Here is a 20,912-nt window from a genome sequence, read left to right on the forward strand (position 1 = left end):
ATGCTTGATTCCTTCACTATCTCAGCGTGGTGTAGTGGTTAAGAGCAGTGGTTTGGAGTCAGTTTCCCCAGCTCTCTCATTTCTTTAAATGACACTCAATATTTCGTACTTCCTGGATCATGCTCAGTCTTCACCATGCTACTTGAACACATGAAGCTGCCTTATACTAAATCAGACCTTTGGTCCATCAAAGTCAGTATTGTCTACTCAGTCTGGCAGCAGCTTTCCAGGGTCTCAGGAAGAGGTCTTTCGCAACACCTACTTGCCTAGTCCCTTTAACTGGAAATGCCGGGGATTGAACCTGGGACCTTCTTCATGCCAAGCAGATTCTCTACCACTAAGACTTGAGGAGGAAGGGTATTTCCCCCTTTTTTGTTAATTTACAAAGTCAGCTATTCTGCATATGTGTATAGTCCATTGAATAGATACCCCTACAACTGTGAGTGGCCTGAGTTTGCTACTTCATTATTAGATACAATACAAGCTTGGGACTCTCAAAGAAATCCCCACTTCCAAAAGCTCTCCTTTCAGGACTCTAAACTCTCAGGGGCTAGCACAGGCTGATTTTCTCTCCTCACTTTTTATCCTCTTTTTCAACTGCCCCCAAAATTCTATGCCTTCTGGAGTACAGTCAGTCCTCTTCAGGCAATGTTGGGGTATTTTAGTTACTTTACTATTAGGAGGAGTGCAGGAAACGTTGTATTTGTGTACAATATCCACACAACTTGTGCAAATTGGCCAGGCCCAATAGTGGCCACAATGCAGCTCATCTGAGTGACTTAATCCCACATGACTTCTGCAGTGTGCCCAGGGAGAGGCTGCCAGGAGGAGAGAAAGGGGGGAAACTGCCAGTATGATGTAGTGGTTAGAGCAGGGGTGGGGAACGTCAGGCCCGGGGGGCGTTTAAGGCCTGCGAAATCATTTGGTCTGGCCATTGGTGGGTCCCAGCAGATCTCTAGCTCAGAAGGATCTAAGACTGGCGATCCACCCCCTCCAGCGGACAGGAATAGCCTCCGTTCAAGGCAGATGTGAGTTTGTTTTGCTGAGAAAAGAAACATTTTCCACCCTTGCAGAAGAGTCGTTTGCTATGGAGCTGCTAGGACTGCCCAAGAAACTAATTTTTAAGTTGATAATTTTGTATGGCCCACGAAAGATGTTATTAATATCCAAATGGCCCTTGGCGGAAAAAAGGTTCCCCACCCCTGTGTTAGAGTGTCAACTAGGATCTGGGAGACCCAGATTCAAATCTCTATTCTGCCATTGGACATTGAAGAAAGCTGATAGGAAGAAAGTAGATTCCTTTGAAATGTAGTGTTGGAGGAGAGTGTTACGGATACCATGGACTGCCAAAAAAACAAATCAGTGGGTTATAGTTCAAATCAAGCCTGAACTGACCCTAGAAGCTAAAATGACTAAACTGAGGCTATCGTATTTTGGTCACATTATGAGAAGACAAGAGTCACTGGAAAAGACAGTCATGCTAGGAAAAGTTGAGGGCAGCAGGAAAAGAGGAAGACCAAACAAGAGATGGATGGACTCAATAAAGGAAGCCACTGCCCTCAGTTTGCAAGATCTGAGCAAGGCTGTCAAAGACAGGACATTTTGGAGGACATTTATTCATAGGGTCGGAAGCGACTTGACGGCACTTAACAACAACAAGCTCAACCTTATCTGGTGAGCAGATAACCTTCATGGATGCCAGTTCCAAGGTCATAACAGGTCTGGTCTTCTCTAGGGGATATTTCACTCCCATCCCAATGAATGAGGTGACCAACTAGCCCCGCATCTGGAGTGGAGAGGCAAGCTAAATTTCTGCTTCTGGGATCTGCTGTGGGTGTCTGCTGGCACAGACCTCGCACCACCTATACTGTACAAGGTGGCCATCAATCAAGATATATCAAATACAATTTTAAAATTCAGCATTATAATGAAAACTGAAATTAGTGTGATAAGTTCTTTTGTCTTGCCCTACTCTTAGAGCTCCCGTGGGCAACAGTTGAGGAAACAACCTTGGGCATTGTGGAAAAGCAGGATACAAATATTTTAAATAAAGGCAGGAGGGAGTTCTTTGTGGTTTCACCCTGTTTCCTCCACTTCTTTCCTAGTTTCTCCTGCCCCCTCTTTCTGGGCACTGCCAGTGCTAAACAGGCAGTCATCTTCAGCCCTGGGGTGTGGGGATTTATGTACCCTGACAGCCCTCCAAGACTCTTCTTTCCCCCAAGCTTCTCAAGGCTGACCTGATTTGTTCAGCTAATGTTTTCATGGTGATTGCCCCAACACTTTGGCCAGCTTCACCCTCTGATTCTGGGACCAAGATGGATGTTAATTCACCCTGTGGTGCTCCTGAAAGGCTCCAATACTGACCTCTGTCTCCCCTTCTCCAGCCAAGGTAAGGGCTTGCCAAAATTCTGTGACACTACTGTAGAGGATGTGGCGTGCCTTCCAGCCACTTGGTGCAGAAGTTGATGGGCGTGGATCTAGAGGTAGTTGGGTAAGCAGTCCCTGGAGATACAGCTCATAAAGGAAACATAATTCCCATAATAAAATGCTCGCTCGGTAAAATAAAGGCAGGCACCATATGTATGAACAAAGAGAAAAACTGGCTTTAAAGCATACCTTAACATCTTTGGGGAAAGTATGGTGTTGCAGAGCTTCCAAAATCTCATCCAAAAACCATGTCCTTCCCACCTCCTCAAGAAACTACCGTATTCCACAGACTAGGCTCAGAACTATTCCCTCAGAAAGGCTGTAAATCACTTTGAGGTCAGAGGTTCCTCCCACAAAGGTAGCATATTTAAAAGAAGGTGTTAGCTGACTCATTGTATAGGTCTGTACTCGGAGAGGTGGTCCTTCAAATATGTGGGTCCCATGTGGTGAAGAGATTTAAAAATTTAAACCAGCTCCTTGAATTGGTCCCATAAACCGACAATGAGTTCAGCTGTTGCAACAGGGTGGAAAGCTTCCAAATTCATGGCAGATGGTAAAAAGTACTCCTAGCGACTACAGGAACACGCTTCTCAAAACTCAGGGATGAACCTACAGGTACACTGAAACTCTTTACTTGATCCAACAAAGTCAATTTGGCCCCATCTAGACTTAAGGATGTAATCTCTCAAAGACATGTGCTTTCCTAACTAGTATCACCTCCCTCTTTTTTGAATTCAGTCTCAAGCTTGTTCTCTCCCTGTCTATTTGACCATGGCCTCCAATTATTGGTTCAAGACAGGGATAACACCATATGGAGGGCTACACCAATATACAGCTGAGTGGTATCCACACTGTGATGGCACCTAACATCAAAACTCCAGTTATCTTATTTAAAGATTTTTATTTGAAAGCTAAGCAAGACAATAATCTTCACTTGGGGCTTAAATTAGAACAAATTGAGGACTAATTAAACAACTGGGGAAATTTTTTGACAATCCACCACTTGATCTGAGTAAATGAGGATAAAGAGTTGAAAAAAAAGCAGCAGTAGTGGCAGCAAATGAGCAGAAGGTTTATGGGGAAAACGAGAGCTGAACACTTCAGGTCTGGATGGTGAGAACACCATCCTTTCACCACCATTTATCAATTTCCAACTCATCAACCCCTAAATAGTGCCATCCCACCAGCACAGGCAAAGATTTTCTTCTTTCCAAAAGAAAGATGCTGCTAGGCCAACAGAGCTCTGCAAATTGCTGCAGAGCAATTATTACCATTTTTTGAATTGTATATTTTATTAATTTGAATTGTAAACTGCTTAGGAAGCAAATCCGGCTGAACTTTTCAGGATCACCCACCTCTCCCATGCCTTCCTAACCTCTTGGACCCAATTTTTCAGTCCGATTTGTCAAAATGCTATTAACCAAGAGGCCAAAGGGTAAGTGAACTGGTGATGCTACCAGAGCCATCCATGAAGTCACTCCTTGGAGGCCAACACAGGTTCCTCAGACAGCAGCTACTCCACCCTACTAAGTAGTGATTTGCCCACAAGAAGGAAACAGCTAATAAATACACTCCCCAGATTAACATAATCCCATCCAGCAGAGAACATTTACTCAAGTATATGGTCTACCATACTAGAACTGAAAACAACTGGAGATGGCTCCATTATTTTAAAGAAAGCCATAAACTCTTGAGCTTACTTTAACAGGGAGAGCTTAGCAACTATGTCAGAGTCTTCCACCTCCAAAGCCCAGAAGGTCCGACATCAGGTACAATTTCATTCTGGCAGCTCAAACAGGGAGGCTGGCAAGCAGGGTGGTAGGTAAACCAACAGATTCCCCATACAGTCACATGTGTCCAGCACTTAGATATAAACACTCAAAATTAGAATTCTGCCAGACAGAGGGCCTGTTTGCCACCTTAAGTGAGGAACAACCTCACAGTACCAGCTTTCTATACTTATTGCAGAAGCTAATGGATAAATGACTGAATATTGTATTACTACTTAGTCTACAGTGCGGGTAATTAAAAATACTTGGATTTAAGCCATATTTATCCAATTGGTTTCAATAAGACAGCGTGACAGGGTTTCAACTAAATTAAATTGGGGCATTAGTGATTGTGGCAAAAGATTGTAAATGCTTCTAAACCAGAGTCCTGAAGATGTTGGTTTGAGAGTTATCATTCATAGAACTTGATTTTCCTGTATGAAACATTCTCTGTGTTAACCAGCAACCTGGCCCTTTGAAAAGATCTTTTGTTCCCAGTCCTTAGAGGGAGATAGTTTGAGTGAAGCATGGGACTAGTAGACTTTATCAATGCTGCCTCTGTTTCTGTTGTTAGCAAGATGATATTTTGACAAAATATAGCAAAGGATTTTAGTAGATACAGTTTTACAAGTGGCAAGGGGAACATAGCACATTGCTTACATATGTCTATATTACAGAACATTTATTGTAATGCTTGAAACAGAATGTAAAATTCTCAGCTATTAAGGCATAATCCATCATTACATTGGTGTGTATAAGCCCATTGAGTTAAATGGACCATCCCAAAGTCTGAAACTCAGTGAAGTTCTTCCAAAGAGCAGCTGAAGTTGGAGGAAGTTTCTAAGGTAGGACACATGCCAGGATATCTTAAAAAATGGATTTCAGGAAGGGAATTGTATTCTTGGAATGAATCTAGCCACACACACACACCCCTATTGTTGCACTCTTGTGTTGTAAAACTCTGAGAAAATGGGTTTGGAGCTCTTTGTTTATTAGAAGCAAAGCACTGAAAATACAAGGTAACGCAGAAACCAAGTCTGTTCGGATAATCTATAACATCTATATAACAATATAATTGTGTGCCACCAAGTCGCAACTGACTCATGGTGACCCCAGGACCATGGGGTTTTCAAGGCAAAGAGATGAGCAGGCGTGTTGCCATTGCCTTCCTCTGCCCTAGCAGCCCGTCTTCCTTGGTGGTCTCCCATCCAAGTACCAACTATGCTTTGTTTCCAAGCTCTGATGAGACTGGGCTAGGCTGGACTAACAGGTTGCTACTATAACATCTATAAGACTGAACAAAGCCATACTTGTGTTTTTGACTCCTTTTATTTTCCCTGGTAATGTAGGAAGAGTCTCATAAATTCATGCATTCCATTGTTCTGGAATCATCTAGTTGAGAGTCCTGCCCCTGGAGACTCACAGCACTGAGAACAAAGACATCACACATTTTTTATGAACAGTCATTTTAAAGGAGGCAGTTTGGGGAGCATGCATGAACTGATGTGTCAGGCAAGTAGGGGCTGAACCTCAGAGGCGCATTGTGGTCTCACAAAGGTTTCTTGCTTTGGATATGGAGATGTGAGTATGTATGGGATGCAGTCATTCGTAGCCTGAAAGATCAGCTTGGTTAGGAAACAACACACGTTGCTTTAAAGGAGTGATAGGCAATGCACTGTAGCATAAAAAATGGCTCTCAGGCCAATTGGCTGGATATGTGGGGAGATGGTCAGGAAGTTTGCTGGACAAGGTATGTGTCTGAGTCTTGAACCCCCAAACCAGATGTGGATTAATAAATCCTGGATTCAAAGAACTTTGCTTTCCTTAGGCCCACTTCCTCAATAAAGAAATTCAGAGTCCATAAAATGTGTGTGTACAGACACATACACACCCCTGGGTGAGAAAAATGTGCCTATAATTACCTCTCAGTGCAGGGGAGCTACCTTGGCTCCAGGGGTAGAGAGAGTAAATATTCCACCTCTAAAGCTCATAGTCAGAAGCATACAAGGACCTCCCATCTCTATATATTAAGAATAAGACACTCCCAAAACAGGTAAATCTCCTGTGTCCCAATGAAAAATGAAACACTTTCTCTACTCCAGAGCTTTAAGGGGCAGCATTGTAAACTGCTTTTCATTCTTCCCATACAATATCAGAGATAGAGGGCTGACTTTCTAGGGCAAGAAGGGCCCTTCTCCTTTGACAGAGTTGCCAAAGCAGAGTACCAGCCTTCAAGAAAAGGCTTGGAGGCAAAACACGCAGAGCCTGTCCAGAATCTGATGAGTGAGTCAGAATGGAATCTGGAGAACAAAGAGTAGAACCAGGACAGAATCTTGTGGACAGCTGCAGTTACAACAGCAGCAGCTGGCACATTATGGTTTGATTCTGGGGCATCATAGGAGAGAATCTGGAGTTTGCTGGGTCTTCAGACCCCTGACTCTGGTTACATAATAGAACAAATTGATACAACACAGGTTATACCAGCCAAATATTAGCCAATAAGCAACCCACACCCTAATGCTGTAGATGTAAAGTACAGTCCAAAGCAGAATTATACCCTTCTGAGTTCATTGAAGTCAGTGGGCTAAGAAAGGTGTAACTCTGCTTTGGACTGCACTGTCGAGAATAAATTTAGCCCTTCCCAAATCTTCCAAGTTTCAACAATACTTGCACATAATGTCTAATTGTGAGGTTAGGGGCTTTATTCTTTTAACTTCTGTTTTTCGGTTCAGCCGAGATAATACAGAGAATCTTCCTGGAAATTATAGATGAAATTAGGGACGAATTCCCAAACTTATTGAGACTGTCAAGTTCAAACCAGGTAACATTTCTGTATTTCATTAATTATTTGAATTTAATAATGTTTAATTATTGTTTATTAATTAATAATTAAATGTTGTTTAATAATATGATCTGCTGCAAATATTGTGTATCTGACCTTCAGTCAGCAAATCTTCTGCTTAGTGTTTTATTATTTAAAAAATGTCCCAAAACAATTATTGAGGAAGGAGGATGTACTTATAGTCCTAAAACAAAGATCAGGGGCACTCAGCTTGCTCTTGAACAATGGGTTTATCATTTACTTTGACTCCCCACAAGCTTTTCTGCAGGGTTCAGATGTGCTAATAAGCCTCAACTGACCTCAGTGTACTGGGCTCAGCTCACATTGGTCCCTCTGTATGTCCTTTTGAGTCAAGATAATAGCAGCCCAGCAGGAGGCACTAAGGAAGGGACTTCATTTCACTAAGGAAGGGAGCCAGCGTGGTGTAGTGGTTAAGAGCAGTGGTTTGGAGTGGTGGACTCTAATCTGGAGAACCGGGTTTGATTCCCCACTCCTCCATATGAGCGGTGGATGCTAATCTGGTGAACTGGATTTGTTTCCCCATTACTTCACACGAAGCCACCTGGGTGACCTTGGGCTAGTCACAGCTCTCTTAGAGCTCTCTCAGCCCCATCTACCTCACAGGGTGTCTGTTGTGGGGAGGGGGAAGGAGATTGTAAGCCAGTTTGATTCTTCCTTAAGTGGTAGAGAAAGTAGGCATATAAAAACCAACTCTTCTTCTTGTTCTCCCATGTAATTTATGTCATATTCGGCCCTTGTAGCAATTGAGCTTGACACCCCTGCTGTAGGATCTTTAGGGCAAAAGAGTAGCAACTGTGGTTTGCCATTGCCTTCTTTTTAGGGACCTTGGATTTCCTGATGGTCTCCCATCCAAATACTAACCACGGCTGACCCTGCTTAGTTTCAAAGATCTTATGAGGTCAGATTAGCCAGGGCCATCCAGGACAGGGTTATTTTAGTCCTAGTGGAAATACTTAAAACATTTCTCTGAGCTTGAGGACTAGAAAATTGCTCCTACTGCTCCTCATACATGTGCTTAAAGTGAAACCTGGGATTCTAATAAAACTCCAAAAGCTATATATAAGAAATCTTAATGCTTTGTTGGCTTCATCTGTTCTAAACCTTTCATAGTCATTATACTTATTTTTTTACTTCTCTTTCAGCAAGGAGAGACTGTTGTGAAGGAGTCCAGGTCTGTGGTGGCCAAGGTCTTCTCTTCATCTCATGGAAGAGTCATTGTGAATGGTCTAAATAAACTATCAGGGTCTTCAAAGTCAATAGCTAAACTTTTGCAGCCACGACTTGCTAGAAATTTTGCCGAGCTAAATGCGATTTCTAGCCGTCTCTTGAAAAACATAAATACTCTCAAACAGCCTTTGTATAAAATGAAGGTGAGTAGAGGATCTGATGGCTGTTATCTCATATTTGCTAAGCTGGGTACCCAAGGTTGGGTGGAAAGAAAATATATATATATAAAAATACGCGTTTCGGCCTATAGGGCCTTCATCAGTGGTTAATTAAAACCCTTGTTAAGACTGCACACATTTACAGAAATAAATTAATAAATACATATACAAACAGCTCATGTGCATAGGTTGTAAAATCTATTCCCAATTACTCAAACATCTGGTCAGATAGGTTCTAGTTGTAATACTGGTTAGTATATGTCTCTCATATACTGTGTCCCTGGAAGACCTATAGTATCATCTTGCGGATCCTTACTAGAACCTATTTCCAAATACCTTGATAATTTTCTTCAGCCTTTTGTATCCCAAACTCCCTCTTTTGTTTTAGATTCAAGGGACTTTATACAATACGTTGAAAATATTTTCTTACCTGAAGGAGGTGTCATTGCGACATTAGATGTCAGCGTGTTATATACAAATGTACCTCTTGACGAGGTAAGGAACATCATTGCTGAGAGACTTGATTCTCATCGGGACCTTTCTCCTCCCACTCATTTTCTTTTACAATTGATTGATCTTATGTTTGACAACAGTTTTTTCAGATTTGAATCTGACTTTTTCTTGCAGACTAAAGGCATTGCGATGGGCGCTGCTTGCGCCCCCGCTATCGCCAACCTTTTTATGATTAATTTTGAGTTTTCTCATATCATATATAACAACCCCTTTGCTTCACAGAAGCTTTTGTTCAAACGTTACGTTGATGATTTATTTTTCCTTTTTGATTCCCCTAGAGCCTTCAATGAATTTCCCTTATGGCTGAATATCCTTAATGAATATCTAACCTTTACCGGATCTTGTGATCCTAAGAGTTTACCTTTTCTGGACTTGGAAATTCTTGTTATGTCCAATAGGAAATTGGCAGTGAAACCATACAAGAAAAGTATGGCTAAAGATTCTGGACTGCATTATATCTCAAACCACCCAGTTCATTTAAAAAACAATTTGCCATTTAGTAATTTTCTTTGGTTCAAACGAAATGCGACTTGTGTTAATGATTTTGAAGTAGCATCTGATACAATGACTACAGCCCTTATTAGACATGGCTATCCTCCACAGGTCATATCCAATGCCCGTCAAAAAGCCAACGAAAGGGATCGTTCTACACTTTTTTCAAAAAACCTACTAAGACAAATAACAACATTTTTTGTTCTTTTACTTATAGTAAACATTCCCATGATATCCAACTAGCCATTAGGAGGCATTGGCATATTATCCAAAACATCCCAGGCTGCAGCGTTCCACCTGTTTTTGGCATGCGCAAAACTCGCTCTTTCCAAGACTTCCTTGTCCACTCAGACATGTTAAAACCCACACAACACGCTTCGGCCATCGGCCGTTTTAAATGTGGGAAGTGTTCGGTTTGCTCATTAAGTCTCCCCGTAAAAGAGTTTCGCTCTGCTACATCTAATTTTAAGTTTCAACCGCAGCACTTCTCCAAATGTGCCACGAGCCGCGTTATTTACGCGATAACTTGTAAATGTGCAAAACTCTACATTGGAAGTATGGTACACCAGATTAGACTTCGCATAGGGGAGCATAGATTGAGGTTACGGGCTCGTAATTTTGACACCACCTTAACAAGCCATTTTGTTGAGCAGAAACATTCTGAAAATGACATGAGATTTTTCGTGTTATGGGTTTATAGAGACCACCCACATGACTTACAAAATGTACAAAAAGTACTCCTTCAGAATGAAATACGCTTCATTCATCTTTTTAATACTCTAGCCCCAAACGGTTTGAATAACGAATTTGATTTGTCTTGTTTTTTGTAAGTTTCCTTTAAAGGTGGCCATATATTCACTGTACCTTTAAATTCTCTTGAATTAGTCCTCACTTAACATCATATGACCCAATTTTTGCACTATATGTATCTAACACTGATCTCTACAGTTTAAGGATGACTTTGAAATATTAGCAGCCCAATCCTTTTGTGGGACCTTCAAACAATATTAAAAAATTTAAAAATTGCAAAAATTTATTTCTAAAATACTAAAAAACCTACATATTCTAATAATCATTTTCCTACTCGGTTGGGACATGGATAACTAACAAGATTGTAAACCTCCTAAATACGTGAGTTCCTTTAGAACTGAGGTAAGCCATTACTATAACATTATTTTCAGATTACTTTAAAAGAGTCAATTTGCAATATCTTTATAAAAACATTCATAAAATTATTCATAAAAATATTGTTGAAGGCTTTCAAGGTCAGAGTTCATTGGTTCTTGTGGGTTATCCGGGCTGTGTAACCGTGGTCTTGGTATTTTCTTTCCTGACATTTCGCCAGCAGCTGTGGCCGGCATCTTCAGAGGAGTAACACTGAAGGACAGTGTCCTTGAAAGACACTGTCCTTCAGTGTTACTCCTCTGAAGATGCCTGCCACAGCTGCTGGCGAAACGTCAGGAGAGAAAATACCAAGACCACGGTTACACAGTCCGGATAACCCACAAGACCAATTCATAAAAATATTCATATGAATTTTTTAGGCTGATGAAGCTATGCTTTGGTGAAAGCGCTACAGAATATCCGGAATAGCGTTTCCTTTTTGCTGTTCACTTTGGACTTTCCTGCTACCTATCTTGGAGCAACTGTCCACTCTTGGATAAGAAGACCGCGCTCTTCTTCCTTTGTATATTGGACTGACGTTCAGTTCTTTAGAGATAGCTATTATGCTCGTATTACAGTTTGCAGTTTACTGCTTATTGACTCACTTTGTATATAATGTGTTTATTGTTGTAATTTTGTTGTGTTTTGACATGTTTGCACTTAGTATTTAATAGAATTTGTATACATTGGTTTCTTTTTCTAGTACCTGGAGATTGGCAACCTTAGCCTGTTAAAAAATGGCAACTTGTACAAAACTTGCAGCATTTCAGAGCAGGCCGGCAGTGCTCAGATAGGGAAATGTTTTATCTGCTGTTTCTCCAAAGCAAATAATCAACATCCCAAATTTAACTTGTCCTGTTTTGGGGGGGGGGGGGGGGCGATATACATATACTGTACATATACTATGTTTTCCTTGGAAAGGCAAACAGCAGTTCTGTTTCCTTGGAAAGAGAAACAGCAGGGGAGGAATGTCAATAACATGCTCCACACACAGCTGATCTCCTTTATTTTTTAAAAGCCATTCCTTGTTGCTGCTGTGCAGCTATGGGGAATGCAAGCTGGGTACAGGGAACCAGACCCAACTCTAAAAACCAGAAAGTCTAGTTTGGCCCTTAATGGTTTGGAGAATGACTGGCCACTCCCAAGTGGATTTCTGCCCACCCCTGCCTTGTATCTTAAAAAAACTATGTGGATGTTTACTGAATTGTAATTTGATTTTAAAAATGACTCTTTTCTCTTCAGGACAGAAATCTGTTCTTTTATGATGTCATTTCTTACCCAGCAAAGACCGCCCTCACTGGCGTGATGTGTGCTTCTTATGCAGCGCTAATTTATCTGGTAGGTTAGTAAGCACCCTTATTGTGATCCCACTTCTGTTAGGCTTCCCTTTCCTCAAAGATTATATTTATTCTCTTCATTAAAATGATAACGCCCATGGATGTTTTCATGTACAAAATATAAATTTGGGCTTGGTTCCCCCAGAAGATTTCCATGAACAGATGGAAGTCAATTTTTGTGACTGGCTCCTCCCACTGCAAACCTCGGACTTCCCCTTCATGCTGTTCCTGGGAATCCCCCGTTTCCCAGGAGCAACGTTTTGAGCTGCAAGAGCAGAAATGCCCCTTGCATTAGCTGAAGGAAACTTACTGTTCATTCCTTAGATTTTAGGAGGCCAGGAAGGCGCCGCGCCATCAAAGGCAGCGCCGGCATCCCGGGAGGCATTTCCAGGGTGTTCCGGCACCGGGCTGGGGGAGGAGCCCCCTTTAGGTGGCCTCCAAAGCCCTTTTGGGCCGGGAACACCCCTTTTTATTTTTGCCAAGATACGCCACCCTATGGTTGCACAAATTTTTAACACCAGGAGGCGGCAGTGCAGCCGCCTTGCCTCCAAAGACCGGCGCATGCATTCCTCTCAGGAACGCACTGTTAGAATCAGACCTAATATGTGTGCTATATATGTGATTACTGTTGTTGTTGTTGTTGTTATACAGGCAATCGCCATTAGTAAAATCCTGGAAAAATTAAAAAGGATTATTCAAGGAGAAAATATCTCCATGGAAAGCAGCACCAACGGTGTCAATGAAGATGCATTTCCCAGAGCTGCTGAAGCAGCAAGCCACTCTGCACCTTCCACCATGCAGCAAGTACCTTCCGAGTGTTCCATTAAGGGACCAAGGAACAGCCGCAGCATCTATACTCTACTTTCCGCGCTGGATTCCGAAAATGAACGTTAAGGGTTCCCTTGCAGAGGACGCCTGGCTTTGATATTTCTGCTGTTTGGTGAACATGTAAACCTTCAAAGTTATTCCACATTTCCCTTAATCAAGCAAATGAATAACTACTGTTGTGAACAGTTTATAGTTGAATGTTCCTTACCTAGTAGAAGGAAACAAAAGTAGCTATTTCCCATGTGTACATTCAGTGCCACATTCTGTAAAAACAAATTCCACAGTGATGGCCATGTCCATCTGTTGCTGCAAAAAAACAAGTGTGGCATTTTAAAGACTAAAAATGTATTGTGGCGTAAACTTTTGTTAGCTAGAGTCCACTTCATCAGATGCACCAACCTTTCCCTAAAAAGCATAAGTTGCCAGAATGTGCATACAGCTCCAGATTTTCCCCCTAAAGGCAGTTACATATAGGGTCACAACTGTCTACCAAAGGTCCTGAATGTCCTCAGCACCAGTAAGTTGAAAACAAATTCAATAGCACTAAAAAATAAATAAATGCACATCGACTTGCTTCAGCAAAAAAAGCAAATCTTAAAAAAAGTTTCACAAAACTAAATTAATGGTCTGTCAGGGTATGTAATATGCCACCATTCTTTTGTCTGACGTGAAAAGTGACTAACGTTTTAACAAACGATTGATAATTACAAGGGCATTTTGGAACAACTGACAGCAAACTGACTGCCTATGCTGTGTGTCAAACCTACTTTTGCTTCCCAAAGCAACCTCATAAGCTTGTCCCAGTTGACCTTGCCTAGATTTCTTGTTTCACACACTTTTGCCTCTTAATTTACTGTTCTGGGGTGCATGTATTTTTACTCCACAAAATTTGCTGAGATGTTTTGTTTAAAGATAATAATTTAAAAATCAGTTACTGGCTAGAACACAGCTCCTGAATTTCAAGCTCTAGGGAACACTCCTCAAATTAAGAGCCACACAGGAACCTGGCCCCATTTCATGCTTTCCTTCCAAACTCTGACTTGCTAGTCAATTAGCCACACACCGTGTGGGCGGGCCATGCTGCTCTTAAAAGGCCCACCTACACAACAGCAACTGCCAAGCTTATCCAAAGCTTATGTGTGAAAGGGGCTTTGTTGCTCACAAACACTCTCCTATTAACTGGTTCTGAACACTGGAAGAAAGGGGCTCTGTTTGCAGCTAGAAAAGGAGAGATATTCTTCCTTAGCAGAAGGTCTACAGATTCCACACGGCTGCTTCTTCCATGGGATGGCCTCAACATTTGAAATTATTTACCAGATACTCTGGCACAGTGTCATGCCCACCGTTCCAGCAGATATCAGGGATGTGTGACTGAATGTCACTGAGCACCTTACACAGTATGGAGCTTCCAAACATTATGGGAAAATGCATGGTCGCTTTAGCCTCATTCAGCCAAGATCAAACACACGTTCGGCGAAACGCATGCATTCGATCCTGGCTGAAACAGAATAAAGGAGGCGAAAGCGACCATACGTTTTCGCCCATATGTCTCCCACATCAAGTGCCATCACATGGTGGGACTTCACAATGAGATTGTGACTCAGTACTAAACCAGATGAAATGCTGAGAGTTTCATGAACAAAATTCCCAGAGTTCTTTTCCATTCAGTTATCATGAGAAGATGAGAGTGTGGGTTTAAGGTCTCCCCCTGCACAATTCTCCCAAAATGAAATGCCCATTTTAACCTCTTTAGATCATGCAGACTTATATTCCTGCATTAATCTAAAGCATCTCATACACACACCCCTTTCTATTACTATATATACTATATATACACACACCCTTTTCTATTACTACAAATAATACCCCCTCTCAAGGGCATATATATTACAGTTGTACAGCCACATACACGAATTGGTTCCCTCTCCTCACCTGTTAGGACAGAAGCCAGACAAACCCAGCTTTGTTTTTGTTATACCTTCAGCACAGTCTGTTTGACCTCAGAGCAATAGTTTTTCCAGATAACTCCCTTGAGCGAGGCTTTTGAGGGGATGCAGAAAAAAGAAGCTAGACATTTGCTGCTTGCTGGGCTCTCAAGACTGTGTTGCCTTTTGCAACATAGCAAAAATCCAGCTTCTCCTTTATGAAGCCCATAAGTAACTGTCAGACTCACAGTACAGAGTTATACTGTTCAAAGCTCATTTATTTCAATGTAGGTAGAACGGTATAGCCCTGACCTGGATAGCCCCAGGCTAGCCGGATCTCGTCAGATCTCAGAAGCTAAGCAAAGTCAACCCTGGCTAATATTTGGATGGGAGACCACCAAGGAATAGCAGGGTCATGTTGCAGAAGCAGGCAATGGCAAACCACCTCTGAACGTCTCTTGCCTTGAAAACCTACGGGGTCGCCATAAGTCAGCTGTGATTGATGGCAAAAGAAAAAGAAAAAAGAATGGTAAAACTCTGCTTAGGATGGCACGGATAATTTCATAAACTAATCTGGTTATCTTTTGGGTAAAGTGCAACAAAAAGAGTCAGACTTTTAACCATAATAAAAAGACTGCATTCTTAACATATAAAAGTAGTTAATCACTGATTACATTTAAAATATCTTAATATTAAAAGCATTTCACATTCACAAAGGGAGACACATTTAGAGGCTTGTCATTTTAAGCAAACTTTAACCAGACCAAGGTAATGTCTCTAACATTTTCAATACTCTGGGGGGTGGGAGTTAGTGTATGATGTTTCTTGGGAAGACAGAATGGACAAGAACACCTATCTTAAAAGATTTTTAGAAAGAGATTCCTACTAAGCATAACTCTATTTCATATCATCCCAGAAATTGTGTATTTCTTTAGACAGAAGGATGATAGACAATAATTATTTCATTTTTACACCATTTATTATGAAGCACAAAAAAGTTATTTTTTCACAGAGGAATTTATAGTCTTTTCAGCATAGTAATCAGAATCTATACTGTCAGCCATGTCAGAAAGAGTCACGTAAACATTTCCATTGTCCACAGTCACATGATGGGTCCTTTGTTTTACTCCTTTTGATCGCCACTTGGGAGTCACAGATGGCTCTCTAGGGTTTATTGCTTGATACAATCCTTCACCTGTCCCCAAAGTTATTTTATACTTGTGCCAGGGACAAATAATGCACGCCTGTCCATTGATGTCCTATACAGACAAGGAAGAAAAAATACTGTTAGAAACATCAGGCATAACGATTCCCCAGAGTCCCAGAGAGCCAACATGTAGTTCTTAATGCTGCAACAGCAAGAGTACTAACTTCCAGTTTTTTAGTTAAAAAATAATAATATCCACAGAATGTTGCAGAAATCAAAAGTATAAGGTTTCTTTCCTCACACCGAAGAGCTTCATTTGTGGTTCAGTGGAAAGAGGCTTCGGGTCTAGTCTACTCCTGGAAAATCATGGTTTACAAAAGACATTTTCTCCATTACAGTAACACACCAGGACTAAAATAGCTTCAAATAAACAAACAAGCGCCCACCAATTAAAGACATTGATGTATCTGCTAACTAGACTGATTAAGCTTGCATCTGCTGATGAAGTTAAAATGAAAAAGACAATAACAGGTAGGAAGGAGAGAATCCGGAGCCTTGAAACTTGAAGCTAGGCTACATACAGAGTAGCCAAAATTAACTGTCATGTAAAAATTTTGGAAGAATATGCCTCCTTCTGCCCCACCATTTTCTCTTTTGATTATCCTCACACAATTTCATGCTGCTGAGCATCACCTTCTGAAGTTAAGGAATGGGGTACAACTAGGGGTGCCAGACTCCAGATGGGACCTGGGGACACACACACACGGAATTACACCTCATCTCCAGACTACAGAGATCATTTCCCCTGGAGAAAATGGATGCTTTGGAGGGTGGACTGTGTGGTATTGTACCCATATCCTATCAGTTTTTCCATTCAGTCCTGCCCAGTTCTCCTCATTGTAGCCCCCATCTCATTTGGCTTACCCCACGACCCCTAGATATAGCCTTTTTGTTGCTTTAAAAGGGCCCTTTTCCCCTTTTTTTGCCATTGGTAGAATCCAACCCATTGTCTCTTCCAAACTTATCCATTAAGGTTCTCAATGAGAAAAACAACTGAATCCAGGTATCCCAAATACAGCGCTCTAAAGCTAGACCCCCACTTTCACGACAACTATATAACCATTTAACTAGAGTTGTCATCTCTTGGTAGGGAAATACCTGGAGATTTTGGGGGTGGAGCCTGAGGAGGGAAGGGGTTGGGGAGGGAAGGGACTTCAGTGGGATATAATGCCATTAAAGTCCACCTTCCAAAGTGGCCATTATCTCCAAGTGAACTGATTTCTGTCGCCTGGAGATCAGTTGTAATAGTGGGGGTGCTCCAGCCACCACCTGGAGGTTGGCAACCCTACCATTAACAGAGCAAGGTCTGGGAATCTGACAAACAGCTGCAAAGTTGTAGGGCATGAGTGCAGTCTGAAGCAAAGAAACAGCATGTGGGAAGTGGCTGATTAACCCTTGCTTCACCTCTTTCCTTAAACTCTCCTCAAAATCAAGGAGTAACTTAAAACTACCATTAAGAAATGTCTAGAATTATTTTAGAAGATAGCGATAGTACCTATTTTTGCCAGTATCTTATGTATGGGATTCTTTTTTGGCATGCCCTTGTGTCTTAGTCTCTCTCTACCTGTTGCCTTCATCCCTGTAAAAAACACAAAACTAAGTTGCATCAGGAAACGAAGGCCCAGGATTCCATTTCTGTTCATATTCTCCCCCTTCTCACTAAGGGAAGGAAGGAAAAGTCTGGCACATCCTCGTCTCAGTTTCTCTTCCCACCAGTTTTCTACAACATTCAGGAAAAGGGAAGGGGGACGGTGAGCTACATTTCTTTCCTGTACACTTTGTTCTCCCTCCGATTGTTTAAAAGACAGAGAAAGAAGAGGTTCTCAACCCCTCTTGAGCAGCTGCATTGATTCTGCACATCAGTAGTTTAAAATACCCACCCATTTCCTTCAATTCAATTGGCTTGAACCTGTTAGGTCACTCAGAATGCTGTACATCTTTTGCCCAAATGGTACATTATCTCATTCACATGTCACCATAGTCTTGATATAGCATCCTCTTATGTCTGAAGGTTTTGGTTATCATGCTGACAATCTCAACCAAATGAGGCCACACTGCACTTACATACCTCTATTTCCCCAAGGTGTAAAGGACCTCCAGCATCTATTAAAAGGACAAAACATGGAATTAATGACACCGCCCCAGGCAAATTTTAAATTGTTGTGCAAACATCAAGGGATCTTCAGCAAAATTCTTACGATAACATCGACAATCCATAGCATAAAACTTTCCATTGTGGTAGAAAACAACAATTTCTCTGCCATTGATTCTAGCCTTTGCTCTTTGTTTTTTAAGATCTTCTTCTCTACCTATATAGACAGGACCGTCAGCATCTTTCTTATTCGATGGTTCGACTGAGCTGTCCTCATCCATCTTCTGTAAGCAAGAAAAAAAATGTCTTACACAAAAAGTTAATATAATTATTAAAAATAATTGCAGTTTAAAGCAACTTCAAACTAAAAAGATGGTTTCCCTTTATTACATATGTAATGAACAATGATACTCATCAGAATGTGAGCTCTTCCAAGACGGCGTCCTTACTTCAAATATGGTCCATCTTATAAACTTTATCTTAGATACAATGTTGGACTAGGTTTGCCTTTCACTCCTACTGCACTGATATCGCAGAGCAATTATGAGTGTACCAACATTGGAATGAGGATGTTGATGTTGCTATGTAAACTTATATTTTGTTATTGTCATGTATGAAAATTAATAAACTTTAAATTTAAAATAATAATAATAATTGCAGTTTAACTGTAAGAAAGTCACGGCTATGCTGAAGTTAGCATTTATAGCAGGCGTCTACTATTTGAGATTCTACAAACTAAGCAAAAATACACACACACACATCTTGACATTGGTCTTACTGAAGAGCCAGTCAGGCTGCTGGAAATTCGTGCCTAATATGGTTATGACTTGTGTGCATTATTATTTCCTTTGAGAATATGATCAGCTGATGAAGCCTCTGGCGAAACGTGGACACCGATCTAGACAAAACGTCCATATCCTCTCCGGCTGCTCTTGCTGTGGACATTGTTCCCATTCTGTTTCTATTGTTTTTTATAATTACTTACCTTGGAACATATATCCTGAAATGAAAAATGTATATGCATTATAGGATTATTTTACTTACCTTGGTTAATAAGGTCCTTCTTGTTAGTCTGTACTTCGCTGTATATTTGTATATATTGTGTATTGTTTGTCTTTTATTTATCCACTTTTCACTATTGCACTTATAATATATTCATATTGCATTGTTATTGTGTGTTTTTGTTTTCTTACAACCCTATTCCTATAACTGTTGAGTGGATGGCTATCTAGTTAACCTGTGACAGGTAGCCCCCTCAGCCCACCAGCTGGCCCTGTATAGAAATATTAATGTGTCAAAAAAAATTGAGATGGTTCTATAACCCTGATGTTTTATCTTAATATGAATTTGTCCAAAAAATACAGATGGTTATATAACCTTGATGTTTTCTCTTAAGGACTGCATGCCCCTCAAGTGAAAATTTTTATCTTTATGTTCTTGGTCCATTAAAAATATCTGAAGCAGCATGCCAAACTAGCAGAAAGAATAAACACAGTAACTGAAAACAGATTCAATTAAAAAAGAATACAGAAAAATTGAAACAAACTCTAGATATACCACGCATGTGTTAAAGGAATCAACAAGTGAATTCCAATGTATTTACAAGGAACTGTTTATTTCCAAATAAGCATGCCTACCGTATTTTCACCCCACTTTCCAAAACAGAACTGCATTAATGAGTGGTTCCTGAGTGGGGGCCCACTAGGGCTGCCAGCTCTGGGTTGGGAAATACCTGGAGATTTTGGGAGTGAAGCCTGAGGAGGGTGGGGTTTGGAGAGGGGAGGAACTTCAATGCCGGAGAGTTCAATTGTAAAGCAGCCATTTTTTCCAGGTGAGCTGGTCTCTATCAGCTACAGATCAGTTGTAATAGCAGATCTCCAGCTAGTACCTAGAGGTTGGCAACCCTACATATGTACCTCCTGTACCATGTACAAAGCAGTTTCATCACTGAAGAAAATGGAGGATCCCAGCAAATGATTAGCAGCTCCTAAGCTGCTGTAACAGATTAATAAGTAACAGATTAATAAATCCGTCCTCTTGCATGCTCCTGACTCATCGGAGGAATAAAGGCACTGATTATACGGCTATTACTGATCAATACAAATGACTCATTTTAAGGCAGACAGTGACTAATAACTCTTGCTGGGAGATCTCAGTGACCTCAAGAAACATGAAATTCACAAATTAATTGCTAACTGTGAACAAGTTCAATGTCATTTTCCCTAAAAAATACTGTAATTATTTAAATACCAACAAAACGTTCTTTAGGACTTATGTTGCTACAAACATCTCTCTTACAAAGCTTTATGCTGAAGCCAATTAATTTGTGAGATACAGGTGTACTGCCCAGTAAACAGGATCTATTCACACACATACCCAGCAACTTATAGGGCTGGGGGTACAAACCCCAATTTAGCTGCAAAGAAGTCTAAAACTAGTGATTTATGAGTATAAAATCAAGAGACTTCTTCAGTCATGACAAGTAAATATCAGTTCACATGCTTTTAATTAAAAGTACAGTCCTAGAACAGACTTTAAAACTGTGAGAAAAACCATTCAACTAATGTCTGATAGGTACAGATTGTAGAATACTATTATATAATTTTTGCACCTCTTAATGTGTTATGTTAATACTTATGCTATGCATAAATTCAGCATTTAAAAACTATGTTAAAATTCACTATCACAAAGCCAGTTTTAAAAATATATTCATATCATACAAGAAAATGAAGTGTTTGAGCTAAATGGGAAATAAAGCTCCAAACCCAGAAATACAAGAGAAAACCTCATAATTTCCAGGTCTACAGTTGTCTTCTCTCTCAGTGCACATGTACATTCCAGTTTCTATCCCAAGTAAGTCCCAATAAGTTCTGTGAGACTCTTACTTGGATTGAGTCTCACAGAATTAAT

The 20,912-nt window shown here is 40.8% G+C and overlaps 2 protein-coding genes across 2 annotated transcripts; one reads left to right on the forward strand and one right to left on the reverse strand.

Moving 5' to 3' along the window:
* Positions 1-5,885: 5,885 nt before the first annotated feature.
* On the forward strand, positions 5,886-12,844 carry SPATA9 (spermatogenesis associated 9). Its single transcript, XM_056848927.1, has 5 exons — positions 5,886-5,946; positions 6,929-7,017; positions 8,202-8,429; positions 11,856-11,951; positions 12,602-12,844. Exons 1-5 carry the CDS (start codon positions 5,886-5,888, stop codon positions 12,842-12,844), a joined length of 717 nt encoding a protein of 238 aa, XP_056704905.1.
* Positions 12,845-15,701: 2,857 nt separating this feature from the next.
* Positions 15,702-18,283, reverse strand: RFESD (Rieske Fe-S domain containing). Its single transcript, XM_056848808.1, has 3 exons — positions 18,109-18,283; positions 17,979-18,013; positions 15,702-15,962 (listed from the first exon to the last, which is right to left on the reverse strand). The coding sequence occupies exons 1-3, from the start codon at positions 18,281-18,283 to the stop codon at positions 15,702-15,704; spliced, it is 471 nt and encodes a 156-aa protein (XP_056704786.1).
* Between the last annotated feature and the right edge of the window lie 2,629 nt (positions 18,284-20,912).

Source organism: Euleptes europaea, chromosome 4, assembly GCF_029931775.1.
Source record: "Euleptes europaea isolate rEulEur1 chromosome 4, rEulEur1.hap1, whole genome shotgun sequence".
NCBI classification, from domain to species: domain Eukaryota; kingdom Metazoa; phylum Chordata; class Lepidosauria; order Squamata; family Sphaerodactylidae; genus Euleptes; species Euleptes europaea.

What these genes read in the sequence shown, in the direction of transcription:
- SPATA9 (XM_056848927.1), top strand. Translation starts at nt 5,886, where the DNA reads ATGGCTCTCAGGCCAATTGGCTGGATATGTGGGGAGATGGTCAGGAAG. An exon ending in GACTGTCAAGTTCAAACCAG is followed by an intron (nt 7,018 to 8,201) that starts GTAACATTTCTG and finishes CTTCTCTTTCAG; the next exon opens with CAAGGAGAGACTGTTGTGAA. An exon ending in ATGCAGCGCTAATTTATCTG is followed by an intron (nt 11,952 to 12,601) that starts GTAGGTTAGTAA and finishes GTTGTTATACAG; the next exon opens with GCAATCGCCATTAGTAAAAT.
- RFESD (XM_056848808.1), bottom strand. Translation starts at nt 18,283, where the DNA reads ATGGATGAGGACAGCTCAGTCGAACCATCGAATAAGAAAGATGCTGAC. An exon ending in TATGGATTGTCGATGTTATC is followed by an intron (nt 18,014 to 18,108) that starts GTAAGAATTTTG and finishes TCCTTTTAATAG; the next exon opens with ATGCTGGAGGTCCTTTACAC. An exon ending in TACACCTTGGGGAAATAGAG is followed by an intron (nt 15,963 to 17,978) that starts GTATGTAAGTGC and finishes TTGTCTGTATAG; the next exon opens with GACATCAATGGACAGGCGTG.